The sequence below is a fragment of the Epargyreus clarus genome, unplaced genomic scaffold (assembly GCF_041222505.1).
Source record: "Epargyreus clarus isolate Ecla_fem2 unplaced genomic scaffold, WU_Ecla_fem_2.2 ptg000026l, whole genome shotgun sequence".
In the NCBI taxonomy this organism is placed as follows: domain Eukaryota; kingdom Metazoa; phylum Arthropoda; class Insecta; order Lepidoptera; family Hesperiidae; genus Epargyreus; species Epargyreus clarus.
In genome coordinates this window covers 4,272,958-4,295,641 of record NW_027332233.1, presented here as the reverse complement: position 1 = coordinate 4,295,641, position 22,684 = coordinate 4,272,958, and the positions used below count along the sequence as shown (strand labels likewise).

General features: G+C 38.2%; 1 protein-coding gene across 1 annotated transcript; it reads left to right on the top strand.

Annotated features, from left to right (window-relative positions):
• The first annotated feature begins 1,421 nt into the window (after window positions 1-1,421).
• Window positions 1,422-22,337, top strand: LOC140753173 (inositol hexakisphosphate and diphosphoinositol-pentakisphosphate kinase). The gene is made up of 24 exons (XM_073087600.1): window positions 1,422-1,648; window positions 3,959-4,156; window positions 4,641-4,781; window positions 4,853-4,943; window positions 5,022-5,176; window positions 5,404-5,491; window positions 5,703-5,907; window positions 7,103-7,384; window positions 7,816-8,004; window positions 8,874-8,980; window positions 10,522-10,662; window positions 11,128-11,359; window positions 12,174-12,382; window positions 12,785-13,011; window positions 13,485-13,621; window positions 13,992-14,106; window positions 14,485-14,612; window positions 14,800-14,914; window positions 15,202-15,279; window positions 15,718-15,788; window positions 16,456-16,555; window positions 17,351-17,432; window positions 21,077-21,535; window positions 22,144-22,337. The coding sequence occupies exons 1-24, from the start codon at window positions 1,538-1,540 to the stop codon at window positions 22,320-22,322; spliced, it is 3,840 nt and encodes a 1,279-aa protein (XP_072943701.1). The 5' UTR covers window positions 1,422-1,537; the 3' UTR covers window positions 22,323-22,337.
• The last annotated feature ends 347 nt before the right edge of the window (window positions 22,338-22,684 follow it).

Below are 22,684 nucleotides of genomic sequence, written 5' to 3'. Positions count from 1 at the left end.
GCTTTTTTTTCAATTTTGTAGAAATTGCTCTGCTGTGTGAAGTTAGCAGAGCATTATTTCATTCTTCTTTATCTCCGTCACATCGCCAGAACTATTCCTGAAAACTATCAGGAACTATAGAACTCATGTGCATGCGAATAGAACTCTCATTTTTTAGTGCTCTGCTGGCAAATGCTGTGCTAAGTTCACCAACATGGCTACAGCTCGGAACAATACGAGTCTGTAACGTTATCGTTTTCAAATAAAATTAAAAACATTGATTTCTTTATTTTATAGATAACATAGTGGATCATGCTGCTAAATATATGAATGTAGCGGATATTATAATAAATTCTTTTCCTGAGTAGTTTCAGGAATATGGCAAATTTACAAAACCGATTTATCTGTTTTTTAAAATAAGATGAATATATATAAATATATTTTGGTATGTTTGCTATTTATTTTATTTAAATTCATTTTTATTTGTTTAATTATTTAATCTGCAATTTGCTGTCATGAGAGTATGTAGTATAATCATAGTCATTACTCTGAGGTATAATCAAATGTCATGATTGTCATGTCACTATTTGACTAACCGTCAAATTTGACACGTAAAATTAATTTATTTTCGTAGGTAAATCTTTATTTTTTTGAACAGTTTTGTAAACTTTGATTTGTGTAAGAAGCGAATGCTTTTGTTATCGATTTCAAAGTTTTCGGGCATACCTAAATCAAATAATCTATGTAGGTAATGTCATATACTGAGCTGGAACATGGTTACCAGGGCTTGCGACAAGCTACACATCCACAGTTTTATGTCGGCGAAGACGGGAACCTCGTCCCTATAAGATCAACTGTAAGTTATTACCTGGTTGATAACATACCATTCCTATTTATTATAACTAGATAGATATATTTTGCACATCCTTATCATCTTAGTAGTACCATAGAAATACTAAAATAATTCATAAAAACTACAACAAAGGTATACATGTACTTTAAAATATAGTAAATGAAAACTATAAATAATATAATACAAGTTTCATTTATATGACTAGAACTGCTTGCTTACATTTTATTTGCATACTTAAATTGATGGAAGCTATATAAATGTAAATGTTATATTTATTATCTGTTGAATTAAATACAATGAATATCCTCATATTGCTGATGTATACGTACCTTAATTTGCCATGACCAATTCAAATATTAGCTGGGTTATTACCTTAACAAACAAGATTTAATATTTCCTAGATTAAGAGAGCAAATATACTGATAAGGTAGAATAACATATTGTGCAGTTGTTAATGGCTGTTAATAAAGAGCAACTGACCGGAGCCTGTCTGTTTATACATGCCATAAATATGTAGAGTGGGGAGTATTTATAGCAGCCAGTGTAATAGTGACAATGACAAGTGAGGTAATGTAGCATGTTAATTTATGTCAAGTTTATCTTGGTTATCATTTTGTAAAGGAACAGTGGCCAATCACTCGTGCCTCTGCTCCGGTACTTATCATTAAATTGTGTGTAATTGTGATAGTCGTTTGATAGTGAGTGATGGAGTGGCAGTGGCTGAAGGACTGGTGGCGCCTGAAAAGGTGGAGGAATAACAAAAAGAAAGAACAGAATGAGGATGACTTTTGTTACTGTGATGATTGTTTACCCGATGTGAGCCACATTGTGTTAATTATTCACTTAGTGCTTGTTCTCATCGATTGCAATGCTCATTTATGTTTGTTTTATTTAAATTTTTATGTTATCTATCTAATTAATATTGACTAAAAAAATATTTTACAAGTGGAAGATAATATTTCTACTATTTGTAAACAACATACTTGTTATGTAATGCCTTGATGATCATTTAATAACAGTGGTGTGGCAATATAAATATAGTTATGAAAGAAATTCAAATTATTACTAATCAATCATGTACATATTGAATTTATGGTGGCTGCTAAAATTTTATATTCAGTCAAAAAATTTTTTTATTTTGCCCATATTGATCTAAAAAAATATATATCTATGTAAATTGTATATTTTTGCTTATAAATAGTAAAGCAATTGTCACCAGTACTTCACTTATTATCATAATTGAAATTTTGCCAACTTTTCTGTTTATTTATGTTTGATTTCAAACAAATTTAATTTTTCGAATTATATTTTACTTACAATATTTATTGTTTCCAATGAAAGATAGACCATATTTCTGTGTTTAACAAAGATAGATTTCCTACCACACCAGGTGATATAGTAAGAAATATAAATGTTAAAAATAAATATTGCATGATGCATGAATGTAAATGTATTATTATTGTTGTTATAAACATGTCACATTTATGAAGTGTCCTTCCATTCTCTTATCTTGAGAAATTCATTTCAAGAAACTATCACATAATATTGTTAACATCTTGACATTCACAATATACATATTGTTCATTAATTTTACTACAATTGTTGCCTATGATTAATATAGTCTTAAAGAATTCCATTCTGAAGCCAAATATTTTTCAATTAGTTATGTGACTGACTGTGTAGTCACTGGCATCAGTATTAAACTGAAACAAACTCAATGTGAACACAAAATACATGAAAAGGACATATTTATGATTTTCAAAAGCTATGTTTCATATTTTGAAATGCTTTCATTGCAGTTTTCAAACTTTCTCTCCATAAGTCTTTGGTAAACATGAACATATTTATTGTTTTTGTATAAGAGAAACATTTTAATTTTACAAAGGGAGTCTTTTGATATTAATAATCATGTCAAAATATTCATCTCATTGTCTATTACTTATTATACATATTACAAAAATACATATTTCAAATATATGAATGAGTGGAAGATACCTTTTTAAAATCATAAATCTTTTAAAATGTCGTAAATCACCAATACTACCGGTCAATTTTTTTGGTAATACAAAAATGTATGTAATACAGATATATTACGAAAATATTATTTCTTTAAAAGAAGCCATTTTACGCTGAGTAATTAAGAATTCTCTGTTCAACATATTTGCATAATGATTAAAATGGGATTCTATTGAGAATTTCAAAGTCGAATATGTAAATTTATTTTACAACTATTATGAGTGGTCCACTTAAACATTTCTAGTTTCTAAGGAACCAATTGAAGAATTAACTGAAGTAATGCTTGATCAGTGTATAATGAGGGGGATTATAACACCCTTTATATTGCGGTAGATCTAGACTTCCTTTATTAGATAAGCTGAAATAATAGAAGAGGCTTATGCCTGTAAGGCCGTATGACACATGGCCTACCTGTCTGCCACTAGGCTTCTGAGTTTCATCGTTACATGAAATCTTAGCGAGGAACAATCAATTAATCAATTTCCATTGTATTCACAACAACAAGTTAACATTAAAATGATATTCCTTTTTTTATTTAATAAAGACAATTGAATGCAATAAGTCTCATGAATAATCGTGGTAAAGCGAAACCAAATTTATAGGCTAATCACCATTACATACGCAGAGTTTCTAACTCCACAGCCTATCTACGTCTATGTACCAATTTTCCTATTAAAAACGCATTACCAGAAATGACGCATAAGGACAGTGCCGGCCTTAGTGGACCAGGCGCCTCGTGCGAGTAATTTGTCGACTTCATTTGCTTTTTTTTTTCTTTTTAAATACTGTGAATGTAGAAGGGACAATCACTGCTGCTGCTAATACTTTGTCAACTTTATAGGAGAGAGCACTTTGTACTATTTTGTGAGGAGTATATTTGTAATTTGGGCATGTATGGCTATAATGAATGGTAGTTATTATGTGTGTTGCTAGTGTTAATTTATGACAAGACAAAGTATTTTGCTGTTTACTTTGTCCAGAATATCTACCTAAATAAAATCTGTTTAAAATATCGGACATATTCTATAACATGAAATATTTCATACATGAAACAAAAATAGACATTATCGTGGGCATTTTCATATTCTCCATTTAAGTAATAAGATACAGTGTTGTTGTTCCCAGGGCGAGTTGGAGCTGTGCGACTCGTTGGACCCGCAGTGCGATGGCGGCGGCAAGAAGGTGGTGGTCGGCGTATGCGCCATGGCCAAGAAGTCGCAGTCCAAACCCATGAAAGAGATCCTCACGCGCCTCGACGAATTCGAGTACATCAAGATGCTCGTCTTCCCTGAGGAGGTTATCCTTAAGGTTCTGCACAATATCTAACCTCAAGTGGAACAAAATATTACACGCTTGGAAAGCTTCAGCGTTTGGTTTTACATTACCTTTACAAGGCTTGCCGGAATTCGTGCGTAGAGATCAGATTATTTTGTTTCACTGTCCGTCAACTCATCTAGGTATACTTACCTACATTTTCGCAACTAATAAAGAGAGAGTGGTTTACTCGTTTGCGGTCTATCGTTATTAGTTTACGCGTAAACCACATCTCGGCTTTACATTTGTAATATGAGCAGTTACACCGATTTGGTCCTTTGTTCGTAGTCCCCTTACAATGCTTTCAGTTGTGTCTACTTACGTGATTGTTACGAATCGTTGCTTGTTAGAACATATTGTGTCCATTCCTCATACTATTAGTTTTATGTGTTGTTTTTTTGTAATATAACTACATGTCCCTTGCACGTTTGTTTCCTGTCAAGTAAGAATACCGTGATAAACGTAGTTATTATTGCAGAAACCAGTGGAGGAGTGGCCTACGTGCGATTGTCTCATTTCGTTTCATTCGAAGGGCTTCCCACTGGACAAAGCTATTCAGTACGAAAAGCTGCGAAAGCCGTACGTTATTAACAACCTTCACATGCAATATGACATTCAGGTATGATATGTTTTTGGATTTTAAATAGTCTTTTATTCACTTAAATAATCTTCGCTTGCTGTTCTTTCCAGGATCGTAGGAAAGTGTATGCAATCTTAGAGAATGAGGGTATTGAAATACCCAGATATGCAGTTTTAGATAGAGACTCACCGGATCCAAAACGTATGAAACATAAAATGTCTTTGATTATGATTTCCAAATTATAGTGGGTAAATATAAAATGTCGTTTATTTTTCATAGATCACGAACTAGTGGAATCGGAAGACCACGTGGAGGTTAATGGGGTCGTGTTCAATAAGCCTTTCGTGGAAAAGCCAGTATCGGCCGAGGACCATAACATTTACATCTATTACCCAACTTCAGCGGGTGGCGGAAGCCAGCGGTTATTTAGAAAGGTAAGGGTTTAAAGTTAAGTCACTTACGCAAAATTGTCAGAAGACGCTGAATTTGTCGTGGAACCTAGAGCAAAAGACTATGTGCTGATTAACTAAAATATAATTAATAAGTTTACTAAGGAAATTCGTAAGCACGCATTCACGCGCGCATTTATTTACATCTGTACAACTGTGATTAATATGAGACAGAAAAGAACTGTGATTGAGAATAAATGTCATTTTCACAGATCGGAAGTCGGAGCAGTATATATTCTCCTGAATCAAGAGTAAGAAAGACAGGGTCTTTCATTTATGAAGATTTTATGCCCACAGATGGTAAGTCATGGGTAGTGAAATATCTATTGTCATCTTATTAATATTTAAAGTTTATTTTGCGCACTTCAATTGCGTTGTTCAGCGTCAGTTAAATTTTTATAATACTAAATAAATGCCATGGACTTACACGAAATGGTTTTTATGAAAAGTAAATATGCGGCAGTTCAAAACACAAAGTGAATGACCACTATAGTCATAATAATTTTTTTAGGCACCGATGTAAAAGTGTATACTGTGGGACCAGACTACGCGCATGCCGAGGCTCGTAAAAGCCCAGCGCTGGACGGCAAAGTGGAGCGGGACTCCGAGGGCAAAGAGATCCGCTACCCCGTCATACTCTCCAACCAGGAAAAGCTCATATCGAGGAAGGTTTGCCTCGCCTTCAAGCAGACCGTTTGCGGATTTGATTTGCTAAGGTACTATAGTAGATAGAAGATAGATAGATAGAAGTTCAAAATAATGTAGCCAAAATTATTACATAATAGATATTATTATATTATACCTACACTAGTGATGTGATTGTTTTAGTAATTGATTTATAAAGATATTTTAAACCAAAAAACATTACTAAAGCCATTCGATTCGTATAAGAAACTTGCTCGTACGAGCTTTTCGATTTTTTTACATGAAATTTTTTTTTTTTATCAATAAAAGTGTTAAGAAACTATTTTGTCCCAGTGTTATATAATACATTAACGTCAACACTCGAGAGTTTCAGCATGTTTAGATTAATGCATGATTTGGTTTTGTGTATTATATATTAATGCAAAAATTGCATTAATGCCCGATATCATATTTATCACTTGCTCGAGTGCCTGTTGTGCATATCTCAAGTGCACAAGCCACTTTATCACACATTATGTGAAGTGTTACATATTAAACCTTGTTTTTATTAAAAAAACAGGTGTAACATAAAGGCCTACATATCGTACCTATATTCATGCTTTTAATAAAGTTTATAATCAAGAATTATTGAAGGTTAACAGTCTAACAATGCAACCATGACTGGACCATATCGAGTAACATGAGGTTTATTATTAATCCTTAGTAAATCTAATTTAATCCGATTATATCACATCTCTTACGTAAATATAGGATAACTGAAATCATAACAGGTTGTAAAGGACGTATTTCTGCAAACATTATAAAGTGCTATCTCTTTGTAAGTTAATCTATTGAATCGATTGCAAAAATTCGGTCACGGCTTCTTTTATCATCTTCATTTAACAGATACCAAATGTTTAATTTTAATGTATTTTTTTAATATATAACTGAACCTTACTTAAGTCTGATTTGATTATAGTTCTCCCGGCTTCATTGATCATTTATCATGGGTAGATTATATTTTATATCGACACTTCAATCGATCAATAACAAACACTTTTAGGAAAATTAACGAGTATTATATCACCGATTATATTACTGTGAGCTAAGTTTCCTAATGAAGCGTATACTTGTAGTATCATAACCTTTACCGCTTTTACCCTATTACTTATAATTTGACTACTAATATTATTTTTTAATCTATATATATCACAATATACATTATTTTGATTTTGTGATATGTCTAATTATCTTTATTCTAAGTGTTTATCTACCTTTAACTTCCAGAGCGAACGGCAAGTCGTTCGTGTGCGACGTGAACGGTTTCTCGTTCGTGAAGAATTCGAACAAGTACTACGACGATTGCGCTAAGATCCTCGGCAACATGATCCTGCGGGAGCTGGCGCCCACGCTGCACATCCCGTGGTCGGTGCCCTTCCAGCTGGACGACCCGCCCATCGTGCCCACGACCTTCGGCAAGATGATGGAGCTGCGCTGTGTTGTGGCCGTCATCAGACATGGGGACCGCACCCCGAAGCAGAAGATGAAGGTCGAAGTGCGACATCCGAGGTTAGTGGGGTCTTTGGGTCTGGGAAAGCAAGGGGTTCTGTTTAGAATATAACAGACTATGGTGACAATAAGATGATCTCGCCGACGCGGGAAGATGTATTGTATATCCACAGTAAGATATTTTGTTATCTTTTGAAACAATACATCTAGAATTTGTATATTATGCACAAACTACAAGAATATATCCATTGCGTAGTAATTATTTATAGTATAGATACTAAAAAAGTTTTCTACACTTTCAGTCCCATACTAGGATTTCCTATGTAGGTGCCATGAATACACAGTCGGTCGGGGTCGGGGTTCCTACTCAGCGTCCGACGGAGGCGTATGGGGATCGTTTAAATATTGAACGACGCTTAGTTTAAGTGTTATGTAGATAATTTAAACAAAATATGCATTTTATCAATAAATTTCAAATAATTATACACTAGATTTTTCGAGATATTCGAGAAGTACGACGGGTTCAAGCGCGGGCACGTGAAGCTGAAGAAGCCGAAGCAGCTGCAGGAGATCCTGGACATCGCGCGCGCACTGCTCGCGGACATACACACGCGGCACGCAGACCCCGAGATCGAGGAGAAGCAGGGCAAGCTGGAGCAGCTCAAGAGCGTCCTGGAAATGTTAGTTGTTTTAAGTAGTTTTTGTGTATTAATACACTAGTTCACTGATTAGGTTTCTGGATTATGAAAAACATACTGTTGTATCAAAAACATATATGTTTTCATTTGAATAGTGTCTCTTTTTTGTAATTTAAGGTTATATTAATTTATAGTTTTACATGATCGTTCAAACTTAGACAAAGGGTGCTCATATAATCATTTGAAAAACTTCATTTTTGCCCTGGCATGATATGATGATGACTCGTCATTAATTGTTCCGTTGCTCTTTTATCTCCAATTGTGCAGTGTTACTGAATAGAAGACATATTCTATGTTTACAAGTTTTTATTAACCTTACTTTATTCGTTCATATGTGATGTGAAGGTCAAATCTTGCAAATTAAATTGACCTACTTATCGGTATCCGGCTGAGTCTGGTTTGATTTGAATGACAATGCATATTTCACTTTGTGAGGTCATTGCAATTCCAAGACGCGCAAAGATGGTGGACTTATTACTTTATACACCCCCTTAATATGGCTATCGAATGAAATGGTTTTGTGAGAGGGATATAAAAAACGGTTTGTTAATTGCTTTTAATATTTTTAATACTCTACACTTACAACCTCACTTTAGAATTATCTGTGTTGTGGGTGCCTCCGATACATATATCAGAACAGAAATCTAAAATCATCATTCAAATATCAGTCGGTCCGAGGATAGAATCTGTGATCCTCTGCGCGTTAGACCAGTATGGTGACTGCCCCGGTCCGCGGGTCGTTGAATATTAATTTCATAAAACTTCATTTCATACTCTTCCGTATTGATGTTTTCTTGTGTACAAAAACTTATTAAATAAAGAAATATATAACGTATAACGTGACGTTGCAGGTACGGTCACTTCTCGGGCATCAACCGCAAGGTGCAGATGAAGTACCAGCCGCGCGGGCGGCCGCGGGGCTCCTCCTCCGACGACGGTAACGCGCCCCCGACACACGGTCTGCACGCATTATGCGCTTATACGCTTTACTCTACTATGCACTGTGACTGTCGGTAGCTATAGCTGTCTCGTGTTAGTCGAAGAAATATTTATTTTGGTCTCTTGTACTTTTTATGAATAATTAAAGAAAATAAAGGGGGTTTTATAAATTCTTTTAAACAGTATCTAAGGGTTGATTGCTTGAATAATATTTTTACAAGTAGTTAAATCTGTATTTACATTCATTTATAATGAGATCCATTTATATTAAATATTTTAATACCCAAGGATAGTTTTACAAATTCTGTTGGTGTCGAATATAATGTACAAAATTAATTCAAAGCTATATTTCGTGTTAAGAATGCAGCAAGTGGACCAAAAAATACTTTTTAGTAATCAATGTTATGTAGAATTGGCATGTTTATGTGTATATTACTATAGACTTATAAGTTTACATTGTTTATTTATTTTCGTTATTTAATCACAAGATGAAAAAGTCTTTAAAAGTCATATTGCATAGTATTTTTTTTACAATCCAAAAATTTCAGTTATCCTTTTCAAGGTAGAATAATTAATGATATTACAGTAATTGCACTTAGATGAAGAGCACTAGTACATTAGTTATAAAATAAATCAAATCTAACAAGAGGCTTCAGTGGCTTCACGACATATCACGAATATAAACAACACAAAGCCTTATACAGCACAGCATAGTGCTTACAATGACGCAAGTTGTTATATTTTCACAATATAATAATTATACAAAATTGGATAATAGTATGCATATACGGTAGACAAAGACAGTATGTACAAGATTTCGTTATATAATTGGTATGTTTTGTTTTAAATGGAAGTCATTGATTTAGTTAATAATTTACGTTTTATTTGCATGTTGCATGTATTTGGGTACACTTTTATTTTAGTTGTTTATTTGTAGATTTTAAAGAGTTTCAAATTTATTATTTTCATTTCCACATGCATGCAAAATAAACTTTTATTCTAATTAAATAAATAAAATAAATTACTTCCAATAATATAGTAAATCATTGATCAATAAAACATACTTGATACTGAAAAGATCGAATGATTGAATGAATGAAAAAAAAATATTATTAAGAGATGGCGCCACATTTACTAACATAATATGCATTATGCATCATGTTTTTGAAGATTTTCAAATTATTTCCTTCTTATAAGAAGACAGTCGATTCCCAGGCACGACAACCTAAAGAGAGTTCGTTCTTTGACATGCCCCTTAATTCTACTATTTATTATAGAGCCTTTGATATGTTAAAGTGATGCGTAATGTTGTCAACTCAGGCATGATAACCTTAAAGCCCGCTCCACATTCTCGCGAGAATACGAGAAAAGCACGAGAAACGAGAATGTGGAGCCTATACGAATCCCGATTAACCCCGGTTTTAACGCGTTCTCGCGAGATTCTCCCGAGATTCTATCAATATGGAGCGGGCTTAAGAAAGACATGGATATATCCCTAATTCTAATATTAATTATAGAAGGTCGTTTAGTACGTGTAAGTGATGCTTGTGTTGTCAACAGTAGGGTGCGGCGGGGAGCCGTCGCTAGTGCTGATACTGAAGTGGGGCGGAGAACTGACGCCGGCCGGCCGCATCCAGGCGGAGGAGCTTGGTCGCATGTTCCGGTGCATGTACCCCGGTGGACAGGGAAGGCATATACCAGGTAACTTATGAAAAGATCCTTGGGAAATTGTATATTTACACTGATTGCTAAGACCGCTAAATGCTATCTACATATTAAGTAACTTAATGGTTGATGAGAAAATATTAAATCTTAAGATAATTATATTATTTGAAAATTAATATTTTTTCTATAAAATGGAAACATTATTGATAGAATCACAGTTATCTTATAGGTTAGACTAAATTTACTGAAATAAACTTTCGTTAACGTTGTGACATTGTAAATACATTGTATTTCAAAATCTGATTGGAAAAAGATGAGTCAAAAATAACATAGATATTACATTACTAAATTTCTATTTAATGCAGCTCATTTCTACTGCACGTAAATTTATACAATAGTAATTAATGAAAAAATTATTCATAAAAATTTACATACAATACAATTTGACTATTATCGTGTTGTGTGTTATCGTGTCTAATATTCTGAGTGTGTATGTTAAAGGCGAGGGCGGCACCCAAGGTCTCGGCCTGCTCCGGCTGCACTCGACGTTCCGGCACGACCTGAAGATCTACGCGTCGGACGAGGGCCGCGTGCAGATGACGGCCGCCGCCTTCGCCAAGGGCCTGCTCGCGCTCGAGGGGGAGCTCACCCCCATCCTCGTGCAGATGGTCAAGTCCGCTAACACCAACGGCTTGTTGGATAACGACTGTGATTCATCCAAAGTGCAGAACATGTAAGAGATAACGTAAAGTTAACTAATATTTCAATTAAAGTTTTATACGTTCACGATTTTATGCTAGAATTTAGAAATTTGTTAAAATACTATTGTGTTGTACTTAGTTACTCAACCTATTATTTTCGTGTGAGTTCCATTTTATTCTTTCTAGCATTAATTTTGTCCTTTTTGGGTAATTTACTCTCATCGGAAACCTGCGTAAAATGTGTACGTTGGTATAGTGTATGTAGGTAAGTGGGTTGTCTTGAGCGCGAAAGTCACTGCTGTTATACAATGAGTGTAGGATGTGACTCGTCAGTAGGGATGCCAAACGATCGATAGTTACACTATCGATAGTTGACATCGAAAATCAGTTAAGATATCAATAGTATCGACACAACCGATATTTCGATAGTAGAAATATGTCAATACTCGATACTACCTATATACGACAATCGATAGTATTGGTTGTGTCGATACTATCGATACTCTTATCGATCTTCTCATTAATGCTATACTATCGATATATTATCGATAGTCTATTGATAGTAACATATCGAGCGGCATTGCTACTTGTCAGTCTGTGCACGACTGTCGGCCCGAACGGAAGTGATGGAGCGTTAGCCAGCTTTAAAAGTAGTTTCATACATTCATGGCCCTACGCTAGGATTCCCTTTATCGTGTGTGCCACGCATATATACAAAGAAGAATGTATAAACAGTCAGCCCCAGAACATAAATGTAAATTTATGCATGAGATACATTTCTATTTCGATATATGTCTGGCCGCGTCAGACCAGCGTCGAGACCTCTACAGTGGACGGTGTTCTCAGGGCGAAGGCGCGGCTGCACGAGGCGCTGCAGCGCGGCGGGGAGTTCAGCGCGGAGGCGCGCGCGCGCGTGAACCCGTGCGGCTCGCTCAGCATCCGCGCGGCGCTGGACTTCGTGAAGGACCCGGTGCGCTGCTGCGCGCACGTGCACGCGCTCATCGCCACGCTCGTGCGCATCGTGCTCGCCAAGAAGGACGACCCCAAGACCAAGGGTAAACTTGAGTGCATACTTGTACAGAACACTTTCCATAATGCTTCGTTTATCTGTCGTACATAAAGATGCTCGCACAGGCACGTAGAAAAAAGACATGCAAAGTGTAAATGCCTTTTTTAAATAAACGCTGGGAAAATAGAATAGATAAAAATAACATAACAGTATACAATATAACACACAATACTGATACAATTAACTATAGAACAGAATATTTTTTAGTGAAGTCTTTTAATTATCCTGTGATAATATTTTTTAAACGACCTCTTCATTGCAATTTAGATAAGATTTGTGTTACATTTGACGAATGTGAAAAATATTATATTTAAATTCAAATCAGTGTTAGATAATGTGAAATTAAATATCTAACACTGATTTAAATATCATAATATGACATTTTCAGATACAATCCTATACCACGGCGAAACTTGGGAACTAATGGGTAGGCGATGGGGCAAGATCGAAAAAGACTTCTGTACCAAGAACAAGACGTACGACATATCAAAGATACCAGACATCTACGACTGCATCAAGTACGATCTGCAACACAACCAACACACTCTACAGTTTGACCAGGCCGAAGAGCTGTATATATATGCCAAGTATTTAGCGGATATTGTTATACCTCAGGTAAGATTTATGATGTTTTTAGTGTGTTGTTTTGATTAAAAAGGTAAGAAGAATTTGCAACTTACCTGAGGTAAGTGACACCTTCCTCGGAGACAATCACACATCGATAGAAACCAGAATGGAACATCCATTACATAGATAATTTAAGTAGGCAAAAATTTTCGAATTTCGAACGCTTTAGGTAGTAGGTAAGTTTGACTTATCTGTGCGATTCCCATCATTATTTTTTTTTGTGTATTACTTCTGCCTTATTTATTAGCAGGTACGCTAAAAGAACAACAGTTATGCTACAAGAACGCTCTTGCTGTAGAATAATAATGCATTTATATTAATATTAATACATTACAGTCGTAAAAAATAGCAATGGTTATTTAATAAATTCTAGACCATTCCAGATGTCCGTCACCAATAAACACTTAATATTTAATAAATTGCTTTTTGTAACGTTTTTAATCAGTAAAACCTTACTATAGGAGTATGGATTGACGATGCAAGAGAAGCTGACAATAGGTCAAGGCATATGCACGCCACTGTTGAAGAAGATCAGAGCGGACCTGCAGAGGAACATCGAGGAGTCGGGGGAAGAGACAGTCAACAGGTTAAATCCAAGGTGACATATTTTAGTTGTAATTATAGATCGTTATAAATAGAATTATAGATCATAATCAATTTATAAAGTTAAACAATGTCAGACTTGTGTGGTTTTTGATCTCTGGAGGGCACGTAAAATCGTTGGTCCCGATTATGAATGCATAGCAATTGCAGTCTGCGACCTTAGAGGCTATTTGAAAATATATGACGTATCTTATTGTATTAACCTGCAATGGATCATCATAATGAAGTATGCTTTAGGCAGTCTACGTTTAGGGGAGAAAAATAATCATATTAATTTTAAGAGTACACACACTGTTTTTTAATGGAAAATTAAATTTCTACAATGTTGTTGTAAGTGCGTGTTCTATGTTGTTTCTTTTCCGCAGATACAGCCACGGCGTGTCGAGCCCGGGGCGGCACGTGCGCACGCGCCTGTACTTCACCAGCGAGAGCCACGTGCACTCGCTGCTCACCGTGCTGCGCTTCGGCGGCCTGCTCGACGTACGTAACATTAGTGTGCACCGGGTGTCGGGCCGCAGGTACAGTCGCGGCGTGCGAGCCCGGGGCGGCACGTGCGCACGCGCCTGTACTTCACCAGCGAGAGCCACGTGCACTCGCTGCTCACCGTGCTGCGCTTCGGCGGCCTGCTCGACGTACGTAACATTAGTGTGCAGCGGGTGTCGGGCCGCAGGTACAGTCGCGGCGTGCGAGCCCGGGGCGGCACGTGCGCACGCGCCTGTACTTCTGGAGCAGAAATTATTGATGATGTTGGTGACGATGATGATTTGATAAGTATGGCACGACAGAAACACTTCAGATCATCAGTTAACTTATATCAGCGACGAACTAAAATACACTAATAATTGAATACCATCGCAGGTGATGAAGGACGAGCAATGGCGGCGCGCGATGGAGTACGTGTCGATGGTGTCGGAGCTCAACTACATGTCGCAGATCGTCGTCATGCTGTATGAGGATCCTACCAAAGACCCCTGCTCGGAGGAAAGGTAATCAATTTTTTTTATACCATTTTATACATAGCAATATGTAACAGCTTTTTTTATTATATCAGTCTTTATTGAAATCCACACTACAGCTTCAGTCAGGAATTGCACATTCAAAAATTTGAATTCGATTTTTTTGTGGTTTAACATATTATAAAGTTGGTAATACATATATGTGCGTGGGTCCCAGGTTCCACGTGGAGCTGCACTTCAGCCCCGGCGTGAACTGCTGCGTGCAGAAGAACCTGCCGCCCGGGCCCGGCTTCCGCCCGCACAGCCGCAACCACTCCAACAACAACAACTCGGTAACCACACACAACACCATACATAGGGTTTGGCCCGCGACGGTAATAACGAACGTCCAATAGGTTTCAGATGTACTTTATTATTTTGTCTTTTACAATAAGCGTCAAGCTTATATACTACTTACATTTTACCGTACTAGAAATAATTTCCATCATTTTCGAAGTGGCAAAGCCAAAAGTGTCAGAAAATTTTAGAAATTATGTCGATTAGCATTTGAGATTTCTTTAATGAATAACTGTTTGACGTCAGAAAAAAAATTGATTCTATTTTTAAATGTCAATTTCAGAGTTCATCTGATGAAGTTAAATGCATTGAGGAGGAAGGCGAAGATGATCAAATGGCTAGTCAAGAAACTCTACATCCGGTGAGTTTCATATGCATACATTGGACCTTGAATAAGTATTATATTTAAATACTTGGAAGAGTAACATGTTGCGAGGTTGTTACATCTGAAAACGTTGAACCCACTTGAGTAGTGTAGGATTATAGTCAAAACTGAATTTGTAAGAGCTGATGCATGAATTTTATCTACACTATCTACACTAATATTATAAAGAGGAAAGCTTTGTTTGTTTGGTTGGTTGTAATGAATAGGCTCAAAAACTTCTGGACCGATTTTAAAAACTCTTTCACCATTCGAAAGCTACATTATCCACGAGTAACATAGGCTATATTTTGTATGAAATATATTTGATAAATAGATTTTGCGGCGGTACAAAGTTTCCCGGGTCAGCTAGTTTATAATAAAGCGAAGAAGTTTTTGTGGTAAAGTTTTATAAACATTCTCTGTGAATTGTTTCAGGATTTAGACGAAATGGACTGTTCATATCCACGTAAATCGAAGATGACACCTTCAGATCCTATACCGATCTGGTTTGTGATTTTATTTTTACATATATATTGAAGTAAAATTTGTTGTTTTGGTTGTTTGTTAATTGATGAGAGTTAATTTATTACCCGTTATTGTAGCACAATGCTTGTCTGCTATAATAATTATTATTATTTATTATATAGGGGCAGTAGACGAGCATGCAATCCACCTGATAGTAAGTGGCTACTGCCGCCCATTGACATCTGTAATCAACCCCAGATGGGATTAGGTATTCATACTTGAGGTTGGCCACAGATGCGCCGCTACCCCTGAGAACTAAGTTGGAACGCCTCGGAAAAGTATGTCTCCTTTACCACACCCATCAACACACAGCAGCACTTAACACTGCTGTTATGAGGCAGAAATAGGCGGTGGTGCTGCCGGAGTCAACCACAAAGGGTACTAACTTCAATTTCTTTTCCAGTATATTATTTTTCAATATATATAAGTAAATTATGTTATTGTGGTTACTCGGTGCGAGTGAGTTTATTACCTGTTATTATGGTACAACGTTTATCTACTATAGTTATCATTTTAACAAAACGAATATACCGCGTGGATCTCAACCTATCTCAGTCGCGTAGAAGTTATATGATTATTGAAAGATCTCCCACTCCCAACTATTACAGAATGATATCGTATTAAATACATTTCGCTTATGGTCCCCAGCAACCTGCACTACACGGTGTCGGGGCACGAGGCGTCGTCGCTGGCGGCGCGCCTCACGCGCGAGCTGGCCGCGCGCCCGCCGCCGCCCGCCGAGCGACAGGTCACCACCACATCTGTTGCACTCTGATTACTGTTGTATCTTAATCATAATGGAATTGTTATATTTTGGCTATAGCGCAAGATCAAAAAAAATATTGGATTTACCTACATAAACGTCTATTATTATACTTATTTTCTAAATTTAAACTTAAAAGCCTGGCCAAACAGGACGTAATTTAGGCCCCGTTCTAGCGTCGCGTTATTTTGTACTGCGCTAGTAGCGAGCGGTCACACAGAGCGCGTACGCGTACGGCGTACGGCGTTCTAGCGCGGCGCTCGGCGTTCTTGTCGCCGGGTATTGTAATTTTTTACGGATTTGTGTATTAGCGCCGGGCGTAATTTTTGCAAAATATTTATATTTCGACTGATAATACTGTACGACTGATAATACTGTATAATAGATTCATATAATAAAAAAAAGCGCGTTAATGATAATAATTATAAAAACGATAATAAAATTAAATTTGGAAATTTTATTTTTGTTTTCTCTTTGATCATGATAACCAAGCGGAACAAACGTAATAGTTTTTCCACATCTAAATCACTCAAAATCTGAATAGCGAATTTATTGTCCAAAAACTACGCGGTTCAAGTACGCGGCGCTAAAGTACGCGTTTTGTTTGGTCAGGCCTTAAAAGTTTGTTAGATTAGAAGATTCAAAGATTCAAAGATTTATTCATCATCATATACCTATATACATACAAGCAAACTTAATATCGTAAACAGCTGCTATAGTTATAAAACTGTATTTTATAAAAAAGAAGAAAAGTACGATTAATGAATACCCATGTTTCAGTCGGAGGAGAAGGAGGTGAAGGAGTGCGCGGAGGCGGCGCCGCGCGCGCGCAGCTACGACCAGCACAAGGCGCCCGAGCACGGTAAGCGCGCGCCCGACACACGCGCTAACGCACTAACGCACGCCGCCTGCTGCGCCGCACCGCGGAGCAGGAACCAAACACACTCCGAACACTGCCAGAAATATACGTTTTAGTAATCGATTGTTATCGGTGTCGTGAATGATCGGTGAGACGCTTTGATGTGTTTGACGGTGGTAAGACTCCAGAAGCACCACGCCCACTCCTATTTCTGACTAACAACGACGCTATGTTAGCCGTGAAAGTACGAGAGCGTGGCACCGGAGACATATTTATCATTTTAAGAGTTCATTGTTATGATGTTAGGAGTTAATTGGTTCCTGCGTCTGTGGCTAGCGCCAACGGTGTCATCGACACGTCGTGGCTACAATATCGGACTTGCCAAGTGTTCGTATAAGAGCATTTGTAGGTATTGGTAAAGATATCTTATGGTATTGTCCGATAGTGTAACCATACCATTACAGACATCAACTCATTGTTGCCTCGATATCTAATTAGCTTTATTATAATGGAAAAAATTGAACATTAGCAGATAAAACTGGTCAAAGTCAGAGAAAAGTAGTACTAGAACTATTAATTTAACATATTAAAAACTAATTTCTATTTTATTCATCTGTTCTGTAATGTTAATATATTAATAACGAAAACATACAAACATACAATAAAAATAAATATAATAATATTTTTTCCTTTCGGTGGCTTAAAAATAAGCAAAGCAAACGAATAAAGAATTTCAAATATTAATATCGTTTACTTTTAAGGTATTAAAAATTATATTGGACCAACACGTAATAAAAACCGAAATTAATCTTGATAATGTAATATGTTGAACATTCCTTTATTTCAATATTATGTTTATAGGTATACATAATCTATATTCATTGGATACCGAGGCAATAAATGAGTGATGATTTATGTCGGGTGCACGAGATAATTTTCTTAAACTTGAGCGGCAGTTTGGGCAGCTACAATAAGAACAAGTATTACTTAAAAATAATTTAATAATATAAATTTGTTTGTTGGCCGCATCGTTTGAGAAACTTCTTGTGTGAACCGGGCCTTAATGTTGCCACGTGAATGCTGTATATATGCCCGACACGATGTGTGTAACGGCAAATGTTGGGACACTGGTGCCGCGGCGAATCATACAATCCATTCAAATTCAAACTACTATTCAAAAAGAAATGAAAGTTTTATAGCCTTGAAATTTAAGCAATCTCTTAATATTACTAAAAAAACTCATAAAGGGCTATTTTTGGCAATTTTACTGCACAAAATATGCAATCGGTAATTTCGGTAAATAATATACTACAATTTGCTTTTGCGACAACGCGAGATTGTATCAACTTAAAATGTTTAATCGGTTACGAAACCCATTAAAAATACAAAAAAAAAGCGGTGAAATAGTTTATAATGGTATAAAATGTCGATACAAGAATTCAGAAACTTCTTAAAATCAATTTTTACGATTTACCTCGAAACCACATACATACATAATTAAATAATTCGAAATAACAAAAATATCGATAAATAAACCATTAAATGACGCTGAAAATATGTTTAAATAAAATAATAATGGTATAAAAGCAATGTTTCATATTTAAAATAATAATATAAGAAAACATTAAATGAATGTCGGTGTATGCGGAAGATTGAAATATTCGTCAATAGATGTAAGTGGTGGGGTGTCGTCCTCCTCTTTAGTTTTTCTTTCTATGCCCCCTAGCTTGGAACGGTAGATTGCTCTACACTATGCTAATTAATGCTTGATTAGTGGATTACTGCTTTTTCTCACAAAGCATTGGCAATGGTGTTAGCAATATTAAACGTGTCTGTATTAATTTAGTAGTGCTACGATATTGACGTTAAGAGCTATAAGTTAAGCTAGTATAAAAATAATATAAAACATAAATTAAACTCTGACGTATAATACAAATATTTTTTCTGTTTATAAATAAATGTATATGTAGCTATAAATTATAAAGACAAATAACATTTACAAAATATACACTAAAAAGTCAACGTGTGAAAATTTCTCATCTGGGATGTGCTCGTGGATCACGTGTTTAATGGTCGATTGACAACATTTGCATTTTAGCAATAGATACTTGCAAATGTTTGAACACTTATATAGATGTGAGTTAATTAATATAACTCATTCAATCAATTATGGAGAAATATTCAAACTTAAAGACTAATATGATGATCAATGTGAAGAGAAAATGAGACACAACTAGACTCGTTGAGTACACGAATCGCTCGGGTCGTTGATATTAAGCGGGGCACGTAAAGACTCGAAATGAGAAATTTTGATGCGTGAGCGCGAGTGAGTGTGTGGAGCGTCCGGCGCGGAGTGGCGCACTAAGCGTGGCGTGTGTGGCCGGTGCAGCGGTTGAAGCGCTGCGCCCCGCCGCGCCGCGCTGCCTCAGCCTGCTCAGCGTCGACAGCCCAGGTCAGTGCCGCGCCCGCGCCGGCCCCGTGTCGGCCCCGCGACGCGTGCTGCCGCCCGGGTGAAACCATACCTTATTATTACTCTTATTCACTTGATGGAAATACGACGACAATTTTTAAATACTCATTCGAGTAAACAACCTTTTATTGCAAAGGTTTCGACAACCGAAATTGATCTAATCTATTTACCTATGTTTTATTTTTGAAAGCAAGTTAATTGAGAGGTTTGGGTGAGTTGAATTGCAGAAATATTATTATCTATTTTATTGAGCTAGAACTTTCATAAAGATTCCGTTACATATTTTCTTAGTAACTATGTTGCTAGTCTTACTGTCTAAGATGCGAGTCAATGGAGCAGTCGGTTACCTATTATTATCATCATTTTCATATAATATAAAAATATATGGTGGAGAAACTAAAAAAGTGCATGCAATCTGTATTAAATGTAGTATTTTTTAAATATATTATTTATATTACACATTCACAAGTACCACATATCAACTCAGATTTTTGAGTAATTAATGAATGCTACACAATGTATATCTTAATTTACAAGTACCTACTTATTCTCGATTCATTGCTTACTGATATTTTTAATTAACTATTTGTGTATTATTTGATTTGTATTGTATTTTGGAGTGTGTAGAAATGCCGTCGCGGCAGCTCGTCGCCGTGAACCCTAGCTCACTCTGGCCGGCGATCTTGTGTGTGTTTGCGTTACATTCTCGCTCCTCGCAAACGTGTGGCTGCGTTTGACTACTGTTTGATACTTGCATGTCGAGTGGAATTGACTAATCTATTAAACTAGAGACGTAAGATTGAAATCAAATTAAATTGATTGCGGCCGGGAGTCGCCAGCGGCCCGTGTCGTCCCCCGACCACACGCGTGTGGGCGGCGGCGGGGAGCGGGCGCGCGGCGAGCCCGGCCGCCGGTAGCGAACGCTCGTCGACCGCAACACACGGTGGGTCCGGGCCTCCCGCGGCCTCACCGCTCCATCTCCATCGAGCACGCTTCCAATCACAGTATCTCCCTATCTACAGTTTACGTATCTATTTACTTATATTTATTTATTTACGTATATATATCTTCCGCTCGCTAATATATTTTCTGTCCGTCACCTCCCCGTCTCTAACGACACTCCGCTCGCATCTATCGCGTTACCGTCCTCGTCCCGTGGCGCGGCGTGGCCCGGCAGCGGCGCGGCCGGCCGTGACCGTGACCACGCCCGCGGGGCTCACGTGGAGCCCGCTCGACCTGTCGCCCCCGCCGCCGACGCCCGTCGTCGACGTGGAGGGCGTCGAGTCCTCCACGAACGAGCTGCCGCTCTCGGCGATCAAGTTCGGGCGGCCGCGGCGGGCGGTCCGCTCGGTGAGCACCGGGCGGGCGGAGGCCGCGGCGGGGGGCGGGCGGGGCCCGGCGCGCGCGGGCTCGTGGCCGCTCGTGGCGCGGGACGAGGCCGGTAGCTCGCTGTGGGGCGCAGGGCGGCGCCAGCGGCACAGCATCGGCGGCCAGATGAGCTATCTCAAGATGCTGGGGCTCGGCGCGCGCGGCAAGCTGCCCGGCGCCGCGGGACTCTTCAGCACCGCCGTCATCTCCGGCTCCAGTTCTGCGCCGAATCTTCGCGTCATGATTCCGACTGCTTCGGCTTCCAACGGTGAGTTCGTTTATCACGCTTTTAAAGTAGGCATCATATAAAATATGAGAACATGACTTTTTGAATTTATCAATGTTTCGACAGCTACCTATTTAAAAAGGTCAAAATTTTAACTTATACACAATCCTATTATATTACAATCGAAATTAATTGTAATTTTAATGTAATAACTCCCGCCCGCCATTAGTGCGTAATTCCTAACGTTAAGAAAATTTTGTATGATATATGTGACGTCATATTTTTAGTGATGGTAAGTTATTGACGTTAAAATGACGTGAAAAAAATATTTTGAATAAAATATATATATCGTATATATAGATAAGTATAGATATCTCACCGCCTTGTATCAGCCTTTAATGGCTGTCATGATGTAATTTACGCGGAATAATGTGGTCATGCGCAGATAAGTGGTGCAAAAAGACGAAATCGAAGAAAAACTGCGGAGAAGTATCGTTTCATTCGTAAATGATCTACAAACTACATTTTTTAATATTTTTCGCACATGAAAATAGATGACAGTGACAATTTCAATTGTCAAAACTGGTCACATTTTCTTGTTAGGAGTGAGTAATCTTTACTCATCTATAATCGTATATGTGTGGTTGCAGCGGCACTGGAGGGGTTCGGCGGCGTGCCGGCCATCCGTCCGCTGGAGACGCTGCACAACGCGCTGTCGCTGCGGCAGCTGGACGCGTTCCTGGAGCGCGTGACGGCCGCGCCCGTGCTGCTCGGCACGCCGCCCGCCAACACGCCCGCCAAGCAACCCTCGCCCACCAACAGTACGTAGTCTGTACAGCGTTACATCCGGCCGCTGGAGACGCTGCACAACGCGCTGTCGCTGCGGCAGCTGGACGCGTTCCTGGAGCGCGTGACGGCCGCGCCCGTGCTGCTCGGCACGCCGCCCGCCAACACGCCCGCCAAGCAACCCTCGCCCACCAACAGTACGTAGTCTGTACAGCGTTACATCCGGCCGCTGGAGACGCTGCACAACGCGCTGTCGCTGCGGCAGCTGGACGCGTTCCTGGAGCGCGTGACGGCCGCGCCCGTGCTGCTCGGCACGCCGCCCGCCAACACGCCCGCCAAGCAACCCTCGCCCACCAACAGTACGTAGTCTGTACAGCGTTACATCCGTCCGCTGGAGACGCTGCA

Bases quoted from the DNA above. Each gene is read 5' to 3' on its own strand.
- LOC140753173 (XM_073087600.1), top strand. From the start codon at position 1,538: ATGGAGTGGCAGTGGCTGAAGGACTGGTGGCGCCTGAAAAGGTGGAGG. The intron at 4,782-4,852 runs GTATGATATGTT...TGTTCTTTCCAG, and splicing joins ACATGCAATATGACATTCAG to GATCGTAGGAAAGTGTATGC. The intron at 17,433-21,076 runs GTAAGCGCGCGC...GTGGCCCGGCAG, and splicing joins GCACAAGGCGCCCGAGCACG to CGGCGCGGCCGGCCGTGACC.